This window comes from Dromaius novaehollandiae, chromosome 5 (assembly GCF_036370855.1).
Source record: "Dromaius novaehollandiae isolate bDroNov1 chromosome 5, bDroNov1.hap1, whole genome shotgun sequence".
NCBI lineage: Eukaryota > Metazoa > Chordata > Aves > Casuariiformes > Dromaiidae > Dromaius > Dromaius novaehollandiae.
Window position 1 is genome coordinate 40444171 of NC_088102.1, and position 18607 is coordinate 40462777.

Here is an 18607-nt window from a genome sequence, read left to right on the forward strand (position 1 = left end):
TTATAAAGACAACAATGTATCTGAAAATAAAGAACACACTTATCACATGGTTTTACTGAAACCAAGGAATTTCATTTTTATTGGATATATGGGGGGGGGGGGAAATCAGATCAGTTTTTTGATCTACAGAAATGAGCAAAACCCAAACATTATTCAGGTATGCCTCTCATTACAGTCATTCTAGCAACATGAGACGCAAATCTCACTTTTCATGATCCTGAAAGGGAGCAAAAAGAATTACAATCCAAATTTCTGTGAAGTTTTAAAAAAAAAGTTCTGTGTGCAGCATCATGTCGCTTGCTCTTCTACCTCCTGGTAGATGGAGCTGGTTTAATGACTGGCCTGAAGCATGTTTGTTCCTTGGGTGCCAGTGATCAGGACTGTTTATCTACTTAGTGAAAGCAGTTCAAAAGAGCTTGTTTCTGTTAATAAAATAATAAGGGCTTAAAGTAACAGGGCTGCCTAGCTAAAATGAATGGATGGTCAGGCCGGAAAAACTTCAGCTCATGAGCTCTGACCCTCATCTCCTCTCTTTCCCTACAGTGTCTTCCCTCAAAATGTCTCTTTCCTCTTCCTGCATCGTCCCTTGGTTGGGTGGCTCTTGTCACACCTCCCATAATCTCCTCTTTTGTGATCTTTTAGGGCTGAAAGGTAGCCCGTGCTGCAGGGCTTGTAAGTGGTTGATCCATGTAGTTTAGAGAGAGAAATGCGGGGAAAAAAACTGAATTCTTCTGCACAGTATACAGTGAGGTAAGTTTGGAGGAGAGAGCCTGAGATTAGAGAGCTCTGGCTGCAATTACCTTCCTCTCTGTCACCCTTTGGAAGGATTCGATTCCTTATTGCCCTGCTGACTTTTGCAACCAGCAACTAAAGCTTCAATTTCATGTTCCAGCTGACCTGATTTAACAGCATTTCTGCATCAAAAGGGGGAAGACCGTATTCCTCCTCCTTCCTTGTACCAATTCTATTGCTTTCTGGTCACATGGTAGGCCAGTTCAGCTTACTAACCAAGCAGAAATCTTGTCATCACAATTCATTTCCTTATTTATTGCTTGGTTATTTTTCTCCAATTTTAGTAAGTCACAGCAGCTTCCATTGCAATCAGAGGAGTGCCGAAGTCTAGTGCCAGGTGAGCAATGAAAGCACCCAGTGGAGCAGGAAAAAGGTGCGAGGAGGATTTTAGTCCCTAGGCAGTAGCAATTCATCTGTTTGGCTTAACTCACCTCAGGGGAAACTGCACCCTCATGCTAGTACAATTGCAATCCCAATTTATATCTCCATTTCTTTCTAATAGCAATTAAGTTGAATTAGATAAAATCTGTGTAATCTAGTCCGAAGGCTATTGGTGAGAGGTAACCAGATAAAAGGTGTCAGTATATGCAGGGGGTGGGGTTGGAGGAGAGGAGGAGCAATGTCTGTCTTAAGCCCTGAGACCCATTTTAAAATTCACTGTACTCATTCATGAATGAATGAATATGAATTCATTCTAGAGGGCATAACCCAGGAGCACTGTTGTTGCTAGAGTTTTTGTTAAGGAGGCTTCTGAAAAGGGATGAACTTCAGAAGCCTTATTAGATATGCCAAATCCCCCACAGTGCTACAAATATACAAATGTTTTGTCAAACCACACTCCATACCACCTTTCCTTGGAAACCTCAGAATAATCTGAAAGAAACATGATCTTAGTGATAAAACATGAAGCAGTGTATTTAAAAAAAAAAAAAAAAAAAGTCAGTTGTAATTTATGATTTTTTAAAACATTTGGGTATTGGCTAATGAAATGAACAGGCCTGGATAATTTGATAGTCTTAAAGATACAAAGCAAAGAATTCAGATTTAACAGTGATAATTTTTAAAGATCTCAGAAAAATGTGAAAACTTTACAGGACTTGAAACTCCCAGTTTGTGTTTCAAAGAATGAAAAAGTGAAAAATATTGGCAGTGAAAAATATTAATGTGCCAGTCAGCATGATTTCATGAAAAGTCTTAAAAAAAAAAAAAAAAAAAAGGCAAAAAAAGCTTGTCTTTGGGGGAAAAAAAAAGTTTAATGAATGAAAACAATTGCATTGACATAATGCACTTGAATTTCTCCAGGTTATTCTGTTTAGATGTTTGATAATGACTTAATTCCACGTAAGTAAAGATTCCAATCATTATGTCACTCTGTAAATGTGTTGTTTCTGTAAATGTGTTGTTACTTGGATGGTTGATACATCTCAAATTTTACCAGTGTACAGGCGAGGTATCAGTGAGCAGTAATGTTACTAACAAGGTCCAAATTATAAAAAAATATCGAACAATCTAGATAACATGAAATATTTGCCTGTAACATTTATGGATGAGACTCAGATTTGTGGGATAGCAAATAATGATGGCAAGTTGTTAGCTATAGGAACTGTGATCATATTTAAACAAAATGGGTTTTTTAGCAGCCGAAAGGCAAGGTATGCTGCGTGTTGGATTGAAAAAAATCTGGTCAAGAGAGTGGGAGTATGTCTTGGAAAGCACTAGCTGGGAAAGGAAGGGTTATGAGTGTTAGCTACACTATGAGTTTTGAATCACTTTGTGAATGAACAATAATGCTTGTATGTAAAGGAAATACCAAGGTGAAGTTAAGATGTTATTTGACCCTTTACAGGACACTGGTAAGACTATTACTAAAATAATGTCCAAGTCTGGTGTCCGGACTTCTAATTGTGAAAATAGCAGTGGAGACAGTTTGGAGGTTACAAAAAAGGTACAGATATTGGCTTTTATGGCTGGATTCAGCTCCTCTGCCTTGTATCTGAACTAATGGTCCAGACTCCCTTTAATCGGTGGAGAGAACTGAACATTACAGGAGGATATGAATTACAATCTTATTTTCCTCCATTCAGTATACAGGGATCCTAGATAATGTTAACTTGGATGTGGATGTTTACATTTGCATGAGATGAATGTTGTTTTTGCATTGTAAAGATGTATTTGTGAGGTGACTGTCTAAGGATATATTAAGAAAGATCTATTTGATGAGGGACTTCTGATTAGAATTAGAACTGTAAATCTAGACTTTTTCAAGAACTGAGATCTGTGGTAACAAGGTTTAAAAAAAAAAAAAAAGCTATCACAAGAACAAATTTGTAAAATTTACACAAATTTGACCTTGAAATAAGATTAGCCTCTTAACAGAGAGGATAACTGAACATGGGAAAAGCTTAGTAAAGGAAGTTGACTGTTCTTTAGGATTCATTTGGATTTTACAAGGCTGTAAGACATTATGACAATATGACATTTTCCCTTCCTCTCCTTTTCTTAACCCTAAGTTCTGAAAAGACAATTTTTGACCTGTTATGTTTTGTGATAACAGGGTCTCCTGTGGCATTTTGTCTTAATTTAATAGTTTTTTAAGATACTTTCTCTTTATTGGGGAAGTTTGCTGTACTTGCAGGTTGCAATAGTTAGTGTGAAAAGAGTAAAGTTAGCTTCAGTTCAGTGTCAGCATGATTTCTCATCTGCACCACAATGAATATGCACTTTCAGCTCATGCTGCTTAGTGTAATGTCCAAGGGACATGTTTCTGGGCCCTCTGGAATGAAATTGGAATACTTGCCAAAATAGGTGAAATTAAGATAATTATTAATAAGAATGTTTAAGTGTGCTGATGCTGATCAAAGTGTAACTCAGAAAAACCCCTGTAATTACTTAAATAAAAGATTTACTCCCTAAATATGGTATTTCTAGAATCAAGCAGAATGACAGCAGGTTGGAAGTTTTTTCCTCTTTTCTGTACAATGGCAGTGAATGTAGGAAGTCAGTATTGCAAATGATGAAAATTTCAACGAGCTACCTTTCTGCTGACTGTACTGAGGTTTTGTAATTAATATCCTGAGAAAACACATGTTAAGCCCTCTGACCAACTTTAGTTTTGATAAAAAGTATTTCCTGACACAGAGGAGGAACATCAGCTTGTTCAGCCCTTTTTACTGAAGTGTAAGAAGAGAGGTCTTAGTGCGTGGGAGTGTGAGACTCTTACCCAAACACACAGCTTTCCAGTCCCCCCTAATTAATGCCATGGTATTAACTGCAACACTTAAATATAAAAGAAAAAAAAATTGGAGTGACTGCTTCTGGACATAAAATCACACATACAGTTCCCAAAGAACAGAGGAGTCCTCTTTAGTCAACTCAGAACTTTGTCTAGTCCTGTCTTGTGGCAGCGGTCAGCAGCAGATGCTCCAGGAAGAGTAAGAATAGGACAGAAGTGTACCAATACCTCCTTGGTGTACTTCCCCAGCCTGCAGAGAGTTGCAGCTAACGGACTCCCGAAGCTAGGCATAGTACCATTTATATTTAGTAGTCTTTGGACTTACCTTCTGTGTATCCAGTTGTGTGTTGCCCCATGTAAACTGTTAGCATTCGGGGCACTCCTGCGGCGAGGAGTTCTGCTACTCAATTATGTGTTGGCTGTAAAGAGCTATTTGCTTTGTTTGCTCTATTCTAGGGTGACAGATAGGATAAGCAGATGAAACACTGCTAATTTAAAAAATGCCTTTGTTTTTTTCCTTCTTACCTCTCCTTGCTGTTTGTTATTTTTGTAAGCCTCAACCATGTTATCCCCCTTCATCATGTTCTGTTATTCCTGTCCGAACCTTTTCCAGTTCCAGCTGAGACTGGGGAGCAGTGCATAGTGTTCAGGATACAGACACATCGCAGACTTGCACTGTGGCTTAACAATGTTCTTAGTCTTAATAATTCCTGGTGTTTGGCCATACCTTATCATCAAGACACTGTTTTTATTTTGTACCCCTCTGTGTTTGGTTGTTGGCCTGGTTGCTTCCCTAGTTATAAATAATGCAGAGAAAAGAAGCATATGAAGATAAAAAGAAAATATGAACTATGGTGTAAAGTTTAAAATCTTTTGGAAAAGGAGAACAGGAATGAAGGTGTCTAGAGCACATGGATTTTAAAAAGATTGTTTTTAATTTTTTCTTAGCTGACCACTTGAGTTAAATGTTTATAGCTGGCACATTTTTATAATGCAACTTTTGACAGAGTCTTGACAATGTGTCACAGTAAAGACAAATTTTTTTAGGCCAAAAGTTCTACAGGGACTTAAAAATGAATCCCATTTCCTCAGATCTTTGCTTCCAAGATGAAGAAAAGCCCGAGAGAAGGGGCTCAATTTTCAAGTGAAAAATTTTTGATTTTCTTAATTTGTTTTTTATTATTTTCTGCGGCAGACTGCTATTAGAAATATCTGATATTGATTCAGGGCTGGATTTTGCTATAACCGACAGGATCTTTCATTAAAACCTGAGAAGTTTTCTTTCTATAGCATTTTTGCTGTAGAGAAGACCTAGCAATGCATGCTTATTAACAACAAGAAAATAATCTTCAATGCTTAAAAAGTCTCTTTTTAAATTATTTATTGAATTTTTATGCATGTTTTTATTTGTATAGAAGCTGTATTCATTTAAGATATCAACATTGCAGATTAGATGCAGCAGTTGTTAAGCATATACAAATTATGTTTTTATTTAAAAATCATCTTGTGATGTTCATCTGTTCAGCTCTGTGCTGCTAATGCTTTGGAAATCGGGCAGCCTTTTCCTTTACTTTACGTAATGGAATTATTTTTCTTCTGCAGTAGCTATTTACTGTCTCTGGAAAGTATTCAAGTCCTGATACCTATGGTGATTATTTGACCTTCAGGTTGTTACATTGGGATGTGATCAGTAGCTGCTGCCTGAATAATTTTTAACCTAATCACCCAAGTGGCACATCACATACAAAAGAAAAATCTGTACAGTTAGCTACACTGAAAATAGCTTGGTTCAGCACTCTAGTTTGCATGAGTATATGCAAATGTGTGTACAGAAAAAGCTTTGCATTCATCTATAACTAGTTTTTGCTTTATGGAAGGAAACAGATGAATGGTTACTATAACCAAAAAAAAGTGCAAACTAAGGCTGAAGTGCAGTTTTGGTATAGTAGAAGTGAGACTTCACTGAGGTGCTTGAGGAGATAGGTTCCTTTCAGTCTCTTTGCACAAATATACTTTTTTGCTGATATTAAGAATACATCAGCTTAATTTTCCTGGAGGTTTCACTAGTGACTTAGTTCAGATGGTAATAATTGACATTAAAAGAGGAATCTGTGTACAGTATTTTGATATGACTGTATTTCACAGTACAGTTTTGCGTAGTCTTGACCACTTAAGGTTTGGTTCATAGGTCTTATCAAGCTATCTAGAGGTGCAGGAGCCTACGCACAGTGTCCAAGGAAGTCCTTCCCAATCTGTGCTGTCACAGGAAGCTTCATCATTTAATCCCCTTCATAAAATGCTCAAGGTGCATTTTTAAAAGCAGTTACGTCACTTCTCAGTGCTACTACTGTAAAGCTATTTCAGAGCTTAATTTTCTTTGATAATTAGATACTGTCTTGTTTCCAGCCTAGATGTATTCATGGCTGATTTATCTCTGTTTGTTCTTTGACAATGCTGTTCTTAAATCTGAACAAATTTCCTGCTGCTTTATCTACCTGTCTCCAGAACAATCATATTTCAATAAACCTTCGTTTTGCTTGGCTAGGCAAGGCAAGCTCCCTTGAGTCTCTTCTTATATTATGATCTTTTCACTTCTTGTGTGATCATTGCAGGCTTTCCCTGCTGCAGCTTCTGGGTTGAATTTCTTTCCTCAACATGGGTACCAGATTTGTACATATATTCTGGATGAAGTCTTGTAAATGTTTGTACAGTTGCATTAGTACCGCCCTCTCAGAGTCTTCAACGGCTTGATCAGGGAATCATTCTTCTGTTTTTTTAAGTCTGCATTACATTATTTTCTTATAGTCATCCTAGGGCTAATTTTGTATATCCATATCCCATCTCTGTCTGTTGAAGAATTTCTTTATATTAGTCTCTAAGTACATGATGTGATTGTATGTTTCCTTCACTCTTGTCGTCCTTGGCCATCCGTCGTTTTTCTATGATAAGCCTGTCATCCCGTTTTGCCAGTGACTCCTGGCTTTGGCATCAGCACATTCCTCCTTCTCATGCTAAGGATATCAAAAAAGGTATTCAGCAAGATCAGTTCCAAGACCAGGCCCTGATCTCCATCAGCATTTCTTCTTTACTAAAGCTTTTCCTGTTAGCCAGTTCCGTAACTTCCCTTGTAGTACTCATTTTAATCATCATCTTCCTCCACTTTAAGTGATACGTAAATTGCATGCAATATTCTGATTTTTGGTAGTCCTGACTCATACCATAATTGATTGACTTTTAAATCAGGAAGTACAGTAGGCTTAATGTAAGACTGATATGGGGCAATTCAGGCATGATCTAGCTATCCTTTGGTACCCCACATTGCATTTTATTCTTTCCTGCCTAAATATATCTCCTCTCTATTTTAGATTGCCTTAACTTCTCTAGCAGCGCTTCTACATCCCTTGTGGTCATTTTTGTGTCCATATCCTCACCTTTGCTCTCCTTCCTGTGTGTTTTGGTTTTGGGGGTTTTGTTTTGTTTTGTTTTTTGTTGGAGGTACCAAGCACATATCCAGTGTTCGTGGATTAAGTTATGTGAAGTTACATGAAATGCATCAAGAAATGCATCTTATGCTGCATCCATGTTGTAAAGGTGGGCTGATTTAAGGCATATATTTTCCTAGTAGTGGGTGCATTTCAGTTCAAAAATATTCTCGCTGGATAATGAATTATTACTAATATATTAAGCATTTTTTCAAGGAGATCCATATTCATTAGCCTATTTATAAATTCAAATGAAAGACAATTTATCAACGACAAAACCATATGGATGGAAAAATTCACTTCTATCAGCTTGCCTAAATGTTTCTTAGAAAAGACGGCTTGTAGGTCCAGAAGAACAGACTGAACAGTCTTTGCCAATCCAGCTCTTTGAGTCTGGGAATTACAGTTTCCATGGACTGAACTAAGAGCATCAGTTTAGTTTAGGTCACCATCAAGCAGTAGTCACTAACTTTGTTACCCCTTAGGACAAATTTGAGTTGGTGATCTAGAATGAATGACTTCACTGAGAAATAAATAGTTTCCCAAGCTGCTTTTATAATGAAAATGAGTTGTATGTTAGCTTTGCTTTAACTGTTGGCAAATAATGCACAATATTATGCTTTAGTCCTTTAAATAGCTGCATATTCTATCCTCAAATCAGTACCTTTTAAGTTTGTGACTAATATAAAATTCCCTCAGAAGCATGCTTTAGTGCTTTTTTTGTTCAAGATTAGACTGTTGAAGGCATTATAGGACTGAGCTTTAATATGCTATCCTCTTGTTTCCTGAGAACTACTGAGCTTATTGTACTTATAGATTTAATATCCAGGACAAAATTTTCTAATTTGTGTGCCTACATTTATGCTGTAGGCATTATTTTTCTTTTATTTTAAATATAATTAAAAAAAAAATTAGTTGAAATGCCTGAAAATTTGAGTCTTTTTAAATGCAGAAAGTAAATGCTGTGGGTAGGATTTGAAGAAAATGTTTTCATAGTTTCATTCTAAATGTTTTGGATTTTTACTTCTAGTTCAGCTGCATAAAATACCTCAATAGGAAAAGGTCTCCATAGGTAAATAAGGCATCTGAAAAGCATAAAAGCTTACTTGCCCAAAATCAAATATATTTAACTGAATTTCTCTACAAGGGAAACTTACATATTTTGGCCAGAAAAGTTAGTATTTTCACTTAGGCTCTTTCATTGGAATTGTCCTTTTAATTTTACAATAAATATTTCCTTTTTAAAGAGGTATGTATAATCTGTGTTTTAATGATCAGTGAGCTCAGTCAGACTAGGAAAGCAGGCTTTGGTGGCCCGTGGCTTTGCACTTTCCTTAGTGGGAGATCATCCAAGGCGTTACACAGCAACCACTGGCATGAGTGGAAGCATTATCGTAGCCTGTACAAGATGCAAGCAATGAAGTACTTCATTTTAGTTTAGAATTATAAATTAATTTATAACTATTGCTGGTTATCTCCTGAATGTCTTTGAATTACATATTTTTTTTCAAAGGTAGTTTAAATGAAATAATCTGAAGCCTTAGAAGTGTTGCCTTCAATGCGTTTTTTGTGAGATAAAAGAAAAAGCTTTCTTTGTGCTTTATTTTTGGAATAAAATTCTTGAATTGCAGTTGTGAAATAGCCCTTGTTTTTTAAATAAAACAACTAATTTATTACCCTTAGTATGGATATTCAGTTTTGTGCACCTTATTTTTCCACTTCTGCTGCTACCTGAGCCAAAAGGTATTATTCAAAACCTGTGTATATATTCTTTGCAAATACCTATAAATTGCTTTGTCTGTAGATGTGAGGTGTAGATCTGCACAAAATTTGGCAATTGCTACCAAAACTGCTTTTACTACTTACATTTTTGTAGATGTTTTTTGAAAAGCGGCATTTTTTAAAGAAGAATTGCTGTATCTTTTTGGACTTTCTGCATTTAATTCAGAAATATGAGGATCCTCTACCTTCCCTCGAAATATCTGTTATGTTACTTGGAGATAGGGCACAGGGGTAGTGATACTGAGAATTAGCTTAGATGATTAAGGACAACATTGTAGAAAGTGCTGTTAAATTGCTTCAAAATTCATTATCAGCAGCTGGTAAAGGTGCAAGTAACAGGACAAAGTTCAAACTGAGAACGAACACCACAAACAAAGCAGGATCCAATGACGTTATCCTGAAGTTACCACTCTCGTGCAATGTTCAACATTAGAGAGATGAATTCTCACGTTGGGCTAATGAGTTTCCCAATTTTAAACTAGCTGTCGGTAGCTTCTCATCATCATCTTCAGTAGGATTCATTTCCTCTAACTTTAGATGTTTGTGCTGTATTCTTTACCTCATTACTCATCGCCTTAGGCTGCATTTATACTCAGTGGGAAGCACAAAGTGCTTTTAGGGTTCAACTCATCTGCCCAAGGGCAGATGGCTCTTACTTCAGGGCACAGTTCATCTCATCCTAGAGTTCAGTGACTGTTGAGTTGATCTCTGCTGGCTGTAAAGGAAGCTAGAAGGGAATAGCTCAGAGGTGATTTTTTTAGGGTACATAGATGAAAGAAATCTGATCTTTCATGTGTGGAAGTAATCTTCTGAATTGTACTCATTCACAGAGGCCACCTGCTTTCATTGCTTTCAATAGAGTTGAAGTTCCTAGGTGGCCTGCACTGAGATGGCTGCAGTCATTTTAGCCTGTGCAGGTGCCACGAGCACTGGCTTGAGGGAAATCACCAGGCATGCAGCGTATGGAAAGTGATGATGTGGAAGGACTTACTTTCCTTGTAAGATGCTTGACTTTTGTTTATTGACAGTTCCTCTTAGGTTTTCCTTTCAGGTATTGCATTTTTGAATTCAGTTATTGTCACGAGATATGTACAACTTCGTTCATGTGTTGCTGCCTTTGTGGTGCTGTCCTTCTATCCTCAGACAGAATAGTCCAGACCAGATGTTTCAGAAGTAGTCTTTAACACCAATCTCTTAAATAGCCAACCTTTAATTTTTGTATGCACTTGTCCAACGTAATTTTTTGACATAAAATTTGGCTTTGTGTGTGTGCGTATGTATATGTAGTTAAACAAATATAAGCTTTATCACAAATAATCTTCTATTCAACTAGTGAGCAATTTCTCCAGCCCTCTGTCTCTCTGCCACCTCCACAACTTAGCTAATTTTAAACTCAACTCATCATTTTAAATTTGTCTTAGCGTTATTGTTCAGCACTTCGCTGTTAAATAATTAAGCAATTCAGTTTGTTTCTTGCCCCCCACCTCCCCACTACCACCACCATGATAGTTACAATTTCAGGTTTGCTATAAACAAGTTTTCATCATCTTTTTCAACTTCCTGATTTTTTGCTACCTATTACAATTGAGTGACAAACATCTGACTTGTCAGTACATTGCTTTTTCCATAACAAAATTAATTTATGTCCTTTGTTTAGTACAGTTGTCTGTTGTTCAAATTTTAATATCCAGGTTGCTGAATTTCTCACTTAGGTGTGTTTGGCTTCCTCATTTTTAATGAGGGGAAATTGGCTGTGTTTAGCTCAACGTAAGTGGAATTGATTTCATTGTAAGGGGCAAAGAAAGAGGTGTATCTTATTTTTGTCCTATAAAAGCAGAGGTGCAATGTTGAATTTCAGCCTTCTTCTATAAATGGATCTCATTAGAGATGAAGAACAAGAACAAAGTTCTGGTACCACTGAAGACATACCTCCTCTTGACTCTAGTGGAGCCAGCAATTCATTTCCAATATAACAAGTAAGCATGAAAATATAGTTGCTGTGCCAAGAGTAAGATGGACTCTTTTGTTTTTCTTTTTATGTACAAGAACACTGGAACTATTTTGGGGCAGATGAGAACCTGGGTCCAGTAGCAGTGAGCATAAGAAGAGAAAAACCAGAAGAAATCAAAGAAAACGGACCTCAGTACAACTACCGGATCATATTCAGAACCAGCGAGGTAAGCACTGCAGGAAAGGTAGTAAAAGAAACTAGTAGCGAGCAGGGAAAATCAAGTGCCGTGTGTGGAGTTTGTGGGCTTTTCAATGTCAACAGATTCCCATTTCCTCTACATAAATACTATCCAGGAATCTCCTGACCAAGAAATGCAATATATTTACGTTATATGTACTACAGGCAAGTATATCAGTAAGTGAGTTATTCCATAACATCCAACACAGAAGGAAAGTGTTTGTGGGGATTGTTTTTGTTAAAGTTTGAGAAATTTCCTGGAGCTTTATTAACTAGAAGCAAGCAAAAGAGGTGGAAAATTACTTCACCCAGTTTCATGTGAGACAGTGGGTAGACTGGAGAGAAGTACTTTGGAGTACTGCACTAGAAATGGCAGAAAGTAGGGCCTCTAGTCACAGGCAGAGTCTGGGCTTTATGGTTTCCTCCAAGCAGTAGATGTGTGAGAAATTGCAAGTACAAGCCTTTTCATCCAGCTTTAATTTTTGCTATTCTTTTTTTTCTCTTCAGGTACTAGAGGGATCATGTGTCTCTTTTATTTTTAAAAGTGAAATAAAACGGATGTATGCTTTCTACCTTCAAGTTCGGAAAATTTCACATGCACTTTTTTTTCTTATGCTCTTCAAGGTGCTATTCCAAATATTAGTGCTGCTTTTAGCAAAGTTACCTCATGAGTTTCTGCTTATTTTCATTTCTCCTGAGGATAACTTTACAGCCACTGTAGTGAAAATGTCCAGACTCTTGTAAAATTAAGACTGTTGGTTTGCAAATCTAACTATCAGAAAGTACGGATATTCAACAGCTGTTAAGAATATTGTCTGCGCTTGTGTTCATATGGGTGCTGCTGTCTTCAAACTTCTCTTACTGGTAAAATTCTGGAGAAATGAAGATACAACCTGAAATAAGTGGCTGGCTTCACATATGTCAGTGAAGCAATACTGATCTCCTCTAAATATTTCTTTCTCAAATAAATGGCTTTTCAAAGAGTTTCATCAATTACAAACAGAGGGTAATATTTTTAAAGGGCATTTATCCATCCCTGCAGATGTAGTTTAAACTGTTTCTGGTTGAGATTTAGCCAACATGTAGTAAGTATAAGTTACTAGGTGAGAGCTGTTCTTTTACCTTCCATGCGCAAAGTGGTTAGGTTGACTTCTGACCAGGTTGTAATGAACAGTATGTCTCAGTCACAAAATAATCATCAGAAAGGGAAAGGAGAATAAACTCTTCTTGTATTGCTAGAAATCATACCTCTAGATCAGAACTAAGATATATATTTGCCAGATATATGGCAATGATTTAACCACAAACTCATTTTGTGAATAAATACAGATCTTTGTTCTCCAGAGTGGTAAGCCCATATAAATGAAGATAATGCATTCTGGTGGGGTTATCTCTAGTGATGCGGGGGAATGTCGAGTTTTAGTAGAAACAGGAGAATAAAGAAGTCATTAGAAAAAGTTAAAAAAAAAAAAAAAAAAACCAAAAATAAATACATATGTTTCCTGCTGTTTCTTTCAGCAGCTTGCTTAGTTGGCATTTTTACACACAATCTGAAAAGCCATTGAAACTTTTCTTCTCACCATGACCTCTGGTATAATTATTTAATAGGCTAACAAGTTTTTTTCTTAAGGATATTCAGATGGATACCAAGCTAAATTTATTATATAAGTATTTGAGTTAAATGCAGTTCAGTGGACAACCGGACTCTGCTTCAACAAAAACTCTGCTAAACAAAAATTGAAATTAAGTTTACAGACTACCTTGAGCTTCAATGAAAAGTAGGCACTTTTTATGTGTAGTAAAGTAGAAGCCTACTTCTGAAGTCTTTTTCATTCTAACATGTTTGGTTTTTTATTGTGAGCAAAAATCTCTTGTCGTGGTTTAGTTTTGATCACTAACAAAGAATATAGTCTGTCTATGTTTGGAAAAATGTCTTTTTGAAAATTTTTTTGTATTGATGTGTGTCAATTGCATAGACTCCTTGGGAAAAAAAAATGGACGGATGAGCTTTTGAACATTATGGCTAATTTAAATCTAGCCAGTTTCTATTGCAAAAGCTGTTCTATTACCTCCCATATGCAAACTGCCTTTTTTTGGCTACTGTCCAGTTTCTAGCAAGGAATGTCCAGATCACCAAATCAAATTCGGGAGGGATGGCTGAATAAATTCTTCCCCTTTTCCTCATTGTATTATGTCTAGGCTAGAACCGAGGTATGTTAGCTATGAAATGTGAAGAACTCTGAATTACAAACCCTTTCTACGAATAGATACAAAGTTTGGTCTCCATTGCAATAAGCCTGCGACTGACTTGTCACATTTTCACTTAGATTCAATTAAAAATAAAATCCAAGATTTTAGCAACTCCTAGAGGACATTTCTGGGAGTATATGCTGTCTGTATTGACCTAGAAGTGAAACACCAGTTGTTTGTGATATTTTTCTGCTTTAGGTAGTGTCTAACTTGCTGATTTTGTTTTGTCTTTCCTGAAGGAAAATAGTGCAGGAGCTGACAAGAACTTTAAAATGTAAAAATGTCTATTTGCTGGCTTTGTTTTTGCATGCTGTGTTTGGTGGAAATAGCCCTACTAGGTCTTCTTCATTCCGTTGTTCTTGGTTCATTGAAACCTAAATTGAGTTGCTTAGGTGAGAATATTTACTAACTGATCTATAGATTCAAAGTACTCATTTGAGGTTTGAGTAAACTGAGAAATACAGTAATTTGTTTCTTGTTCGAATTACTGTTTATCATTTGTAATACAGCTATTAGCTAATATTCCTTAGGAGAAAGGAACAAATACTGGTATTGTAGAGATGGTGAATACATTCTTTTATTGGCCTCCTTTAAAAAAATTATTTTCTTTGTGCATAGTAATACTCATACTGAAGAAGTTGAATGTGTTTGATAATCATTTTTTGCATGATTTATGTATAAACATGGCTATTGCCATATGCTAAAGATTGAGTTTGCAGTGCCCAGTGAATGCCATATTAGAGCCTACTCATATTGACACACAGTACTATAGAGGGAGAATAAAAAATTCTAAAAAGATACTTAGAATGATTTTATGGATTTACTATATACAAGATACTGTTTGTGGTAGCAGTGTTCCCAATAAATAATGCTTCCGGTGTTTGATATTTGGTAGGAGGGAGAGGATCATGCTTGGTTGCATAAAGTTCTACTTGCTGGTTGTTAAACACACAAACTCTTTCTGCCTTTGCTTATACTTAAACTTTTGCTGAACTGAAGGAGTCGTGGGAAGCTAAGATGTTGGGGGGGAAAAAATGTGTATTGCTCTCAAGTGTATAAAAATTAAAAATATTCTCAGTTGTAACTATTCCTAATTGCTATTGTTGTAATTTCATAGTAAAATAACCTGGGTTTTGCTTGTGAATTAACCTTTTGTAAAATTCTCTGACATTGTTCTTTTTTGTTTTTATCTTAAAATACTTGAGGAAAGTGTCATTTAAATGATGGAAATTAGTCTATTTCCATAGAAGAATAACTATTAATGGTAAATTCAAATCAGTTTGCCCTCAAAGGTTCATTCTCACCCATGTTACAAGGACCTTTGATCTCACAGTTGAAGTCTCATAGCCTAAGGAAATGCCCATTCTAACTCCTCACAGCTACCAGCCCATTTGGGACTTTCCACTGAATGCGTCACCTTTCAAATATGGTTCAAATACCGTTGTTAAGTATGTGCAGTACTGTTCAATATTGTTCATATTTCAGTCATTAGTTCTACTTTGACCTGCTACATGGAATCATGTAGGACAGTTGAAAACTCCTCTTAATCATCTTCAAGTATTAGTTTCCTATAAAACCTAAATCTATGAAGTCATTTGAATCATTTGAAGTATTCTGTTTACTGTTAACTGTCAGGATGAGTGACATCTTGCATGTCAATATCTGTTTCACATAATGTGAGTTACTTAATGTCCTCAGACTCTATGGAGAATTGGAAAGATGGTATATTTTGCTCCATGACTATTGCTAAACAACCTTTTCACAGAATTCAGAATAGTTGGGGTTGGGAGGGACCTCTGGAAATCTGGTGCAACCTTACTGCTCCAGCAAGGTTGGCGACAGCAGGTTGCCTATAGGACAATGTCCAGTTTTTAGTATCTCCAAGGACAGGGACTTCTCAACCTCTTTGGGCAATCTGCTGCTCCAGTCTTCAACCACCCTTACAGAAAGGAGGTGTTTTCTGATTTTCAGATGGAATTTCCTGTTTTTCAGTTAGTGCCTGTTGCCTGTCGTCCTGTCACCGGGAACCACTGTGAAGAGTCTGTGTCTCTTCTTTACATTCTCCCATCAGATATTTGTAGACATTGATAAGGTCTCCCTGAGCCTTCTCTTCTTTCTCTGTGTGTCAATATATAAATTATTTTTGTTCCTTTAGCTTATGACATTAAGAGGCTCTGTGCTGGAAGATGCTATCCCTTCAACTGCAAAGCATTGCACAGCCAGAGGACTTCCCCTAAAAGAAGTGCTCGAGTATGTTGTTCCTGAGCTGAATATCCATTGCCTCAGACTGGCCTTCAACACTCCTAAAGTTACAGAACAGCTTATGAAGTTGGATGAACAAGGGGTAAGTGCAAAGTCATAGGATAAGACAAATTGTCTTAAACTGGCAGATTACTGCTCGTCATATAAAATTATCCTTTAATTTTATGTGATTGGAGTCAGTCTAGTAAATTCCCCATTTAAACTAAAGCTTGTCATCTGTAGGGAGGCCTGTATGGCATGTCTTTCCCCAAAATTTTGCAGAATATTTGCTATGTATAAGGTCAAGCTTGCTGCACTGAGTAGTCTAAACAGTGATTGAAATAGATCTTGCTTGCAGCTTTTTAAAATCATAGTTATATAAAATCTGGATTTCAACCATCTTATCGCTGATGGGAAGGGTTCCCGTCATTAATATGAACCTTGTATAGTTTGATAATAAGGACATTGTATAAATACTTTTATCTGCAGTTGTCCATGCATTGTGGAAAATACTGCCAACAAAAGAAGATTTAAGTGCTTGGATTAATGTTATGGCAATTGTCCATTTTAATTTACTTTAAAAGAGATTAAGTGATTGTTTTCAAGGCTGTGGTGTTTTTTGGATTGTTCTGGTTTTCTTATTACTATTATACCATTATATTATATAAAATCTATCTATTATATATGTAAATATCCCAAGTTTCTGTCTGTTTTGCTGTAATAGTTAAGCCATACTGAGTATTTGTATTTGGCACAACAGATACTGGGGCGCTGCCTGTCTTGTCTTTTTCTTATTTCTTCCCTTCCGTCCCCCCGCTTTCTCTGAAACAAGATACATTGCAAAATATTCTAAGCCTAAAGTCACTTTCAATTACATGGTAGTTATCAATCTTGTAAAAATGGGACAAGGTTTGTTAGCAATATTAGGGGGTTGTTGGGAGAAAGAACAATTCCATAGTTCAGACTTAGCAAAACGAAAGATCATGAGTGAAGTGAATTTTATGATTAACAACTTTGACAGTGACATTTAAGTGCTCTGTTTTGAGTGCTGGAACTATCCCTTTCTTCTAGTCTTTCTGCTGCTCATGATCAGCTTTTCCTGTGCAGAACTAAAATCTTTGTTGTTATTTATTCTAGCTGTCTAATGCTGAAATATAGACATCATAAAAATGAAAAAGATCTAATTGCTACCCATCCAAAAAGGGAGAAAGCATAGATATTCTAAACAAATATATCAATGAATATCTTTCATAAGGGTATTGTTAGCCTTCTTGTTAGTAGTTTAGTATACTAACGCGTGGAAAACCACTGTCTTTTGTTTTGTTCCTGCCATGAGCTAAGTTACTTAATATCCCTTCAATTTTTTCAGTTCTCAGACTGTGAACAGTCATTCCATAGGCACTTTCTCACTTAAGCTTTTATAGGACTCTTTGCCCTTTCCCTATGCTTTATGAGCTTGATGAGTCCTAATTTACTTAGTCTTCATGTAGAAGTTAAGTTGTTCTATACTTCTGATCACCCTTTTCCCTTTCTTTTTCCAGTTTTCTTGCAGTCTCCTTTTCCTCTTCCTCCTCAGCATCTATCTTAAAACAGCACACTGTTTTGAAATGGGGAAAAACTCATTTTAATAGTTTTGTTGTTGTTTTCTCTTCCCTTAATTATTCCTTATGTTTTGTTTGCTTTATAGTTGTTACTGAGTGTTGAAGCCATCTTTTCGTGAAAGTCTAAGATCCTGTTCCTTAAAGGTCATTGCTATAGATACAAAGTTAGGTTCTTTTGTACCATAGGCATCAAACTTACTTGCACTGAGTTTCAGCTATCATTCTTTTGTCCAGTTATTCACTGTCATAAGTTTCTTTAACTGGACTCTGTCTCTCTAATAACTTAGTGACATCAGCAAACTTAGTCACCTCTCTATTCCTCACGTTTATCAGTTTGCTAAAGTTTGCTTTCAATACTGTATGTCAATGCTCAGATCCCCGCCTCCCTCTACTGATCATTTTATTCCATTGCTTTCTGCCTTCTAGCCAGTTATTTCTCAAAGTGAGAGCCTTTGTTTTTCCTTAGCCTGGCTATTTAGGATTTTTAGGACTGTTTGAAAAAGGGCTCGGTTAAATGTCCTTTGGAAATTCAAATATGTTCTGTATTAGTTGCATCTCCCATAGGTGTTTGTCTGATGTGAGTCAACAAACACATAAGGTGAGGGGAGGTATGATTACCTTATAGCCTGCTAAAAGAGAGAAGAGGTTTTTAGACATTTGTGTGCTTCAGTATAGCTTTTTTCTTTCATGTGATCACCTTATAGGTTGGAGGCCTGAATGTCGTTCTCCTTAAACGATGACAACAGTGTTTGAAAACACCTATTTAGTATTTATGGTCTGTTATCTGAGGCTAAATCTAACCTGCCCTTCATCCAGAATCAAGTTTCTGTCAGGCACTTTAGCAGTCAAGGATATCTTGACTTGGCTATCAATGTCTTCCCATTGTCCTCTGTTTCAGTAATGGAGATAATGGAATTTAATCTAGCATGGCTCCGTAAACGAGCCTTCACATTCAGAGGACAGTACATTCTGGATATGCCCGCCAAGAACTTGGAGTCTGAATAGCATTGTTTGAAAAAATTTCACAGGAGAAAATAAT

The 18607-nt window shown here is 36.5% G+C and overlaps 1 protein-coding gene across 10 annotated transcripts in view; it reads left to right on the top strand.

Moving 5' to 3' along the window:
* The window catches only part of SIPA1L1 (signal induced proliferation associated 1 like 1), a 224841-nt gene that overhangs the window by 140607 nt on the left and 65627 nt on the right, over positions 1-18607 (top strand). For all 10 annotated transcript variants that reach the window (XM_064512535.1, XM_064512536.1, XM_064512532.1 and 7 more), the window contains 2 exons: positions 11335-11465; positions 15882-16070. In XM_064512535.1, coding sequence (XP_064368605.1) covers positions 11335-11465; positions 15882-16070 — 320 coding nt within the window. The remainder of the gene's footprint in view (positions 1-11334; positions 11466-15881; positions 16071-18607) is intronic.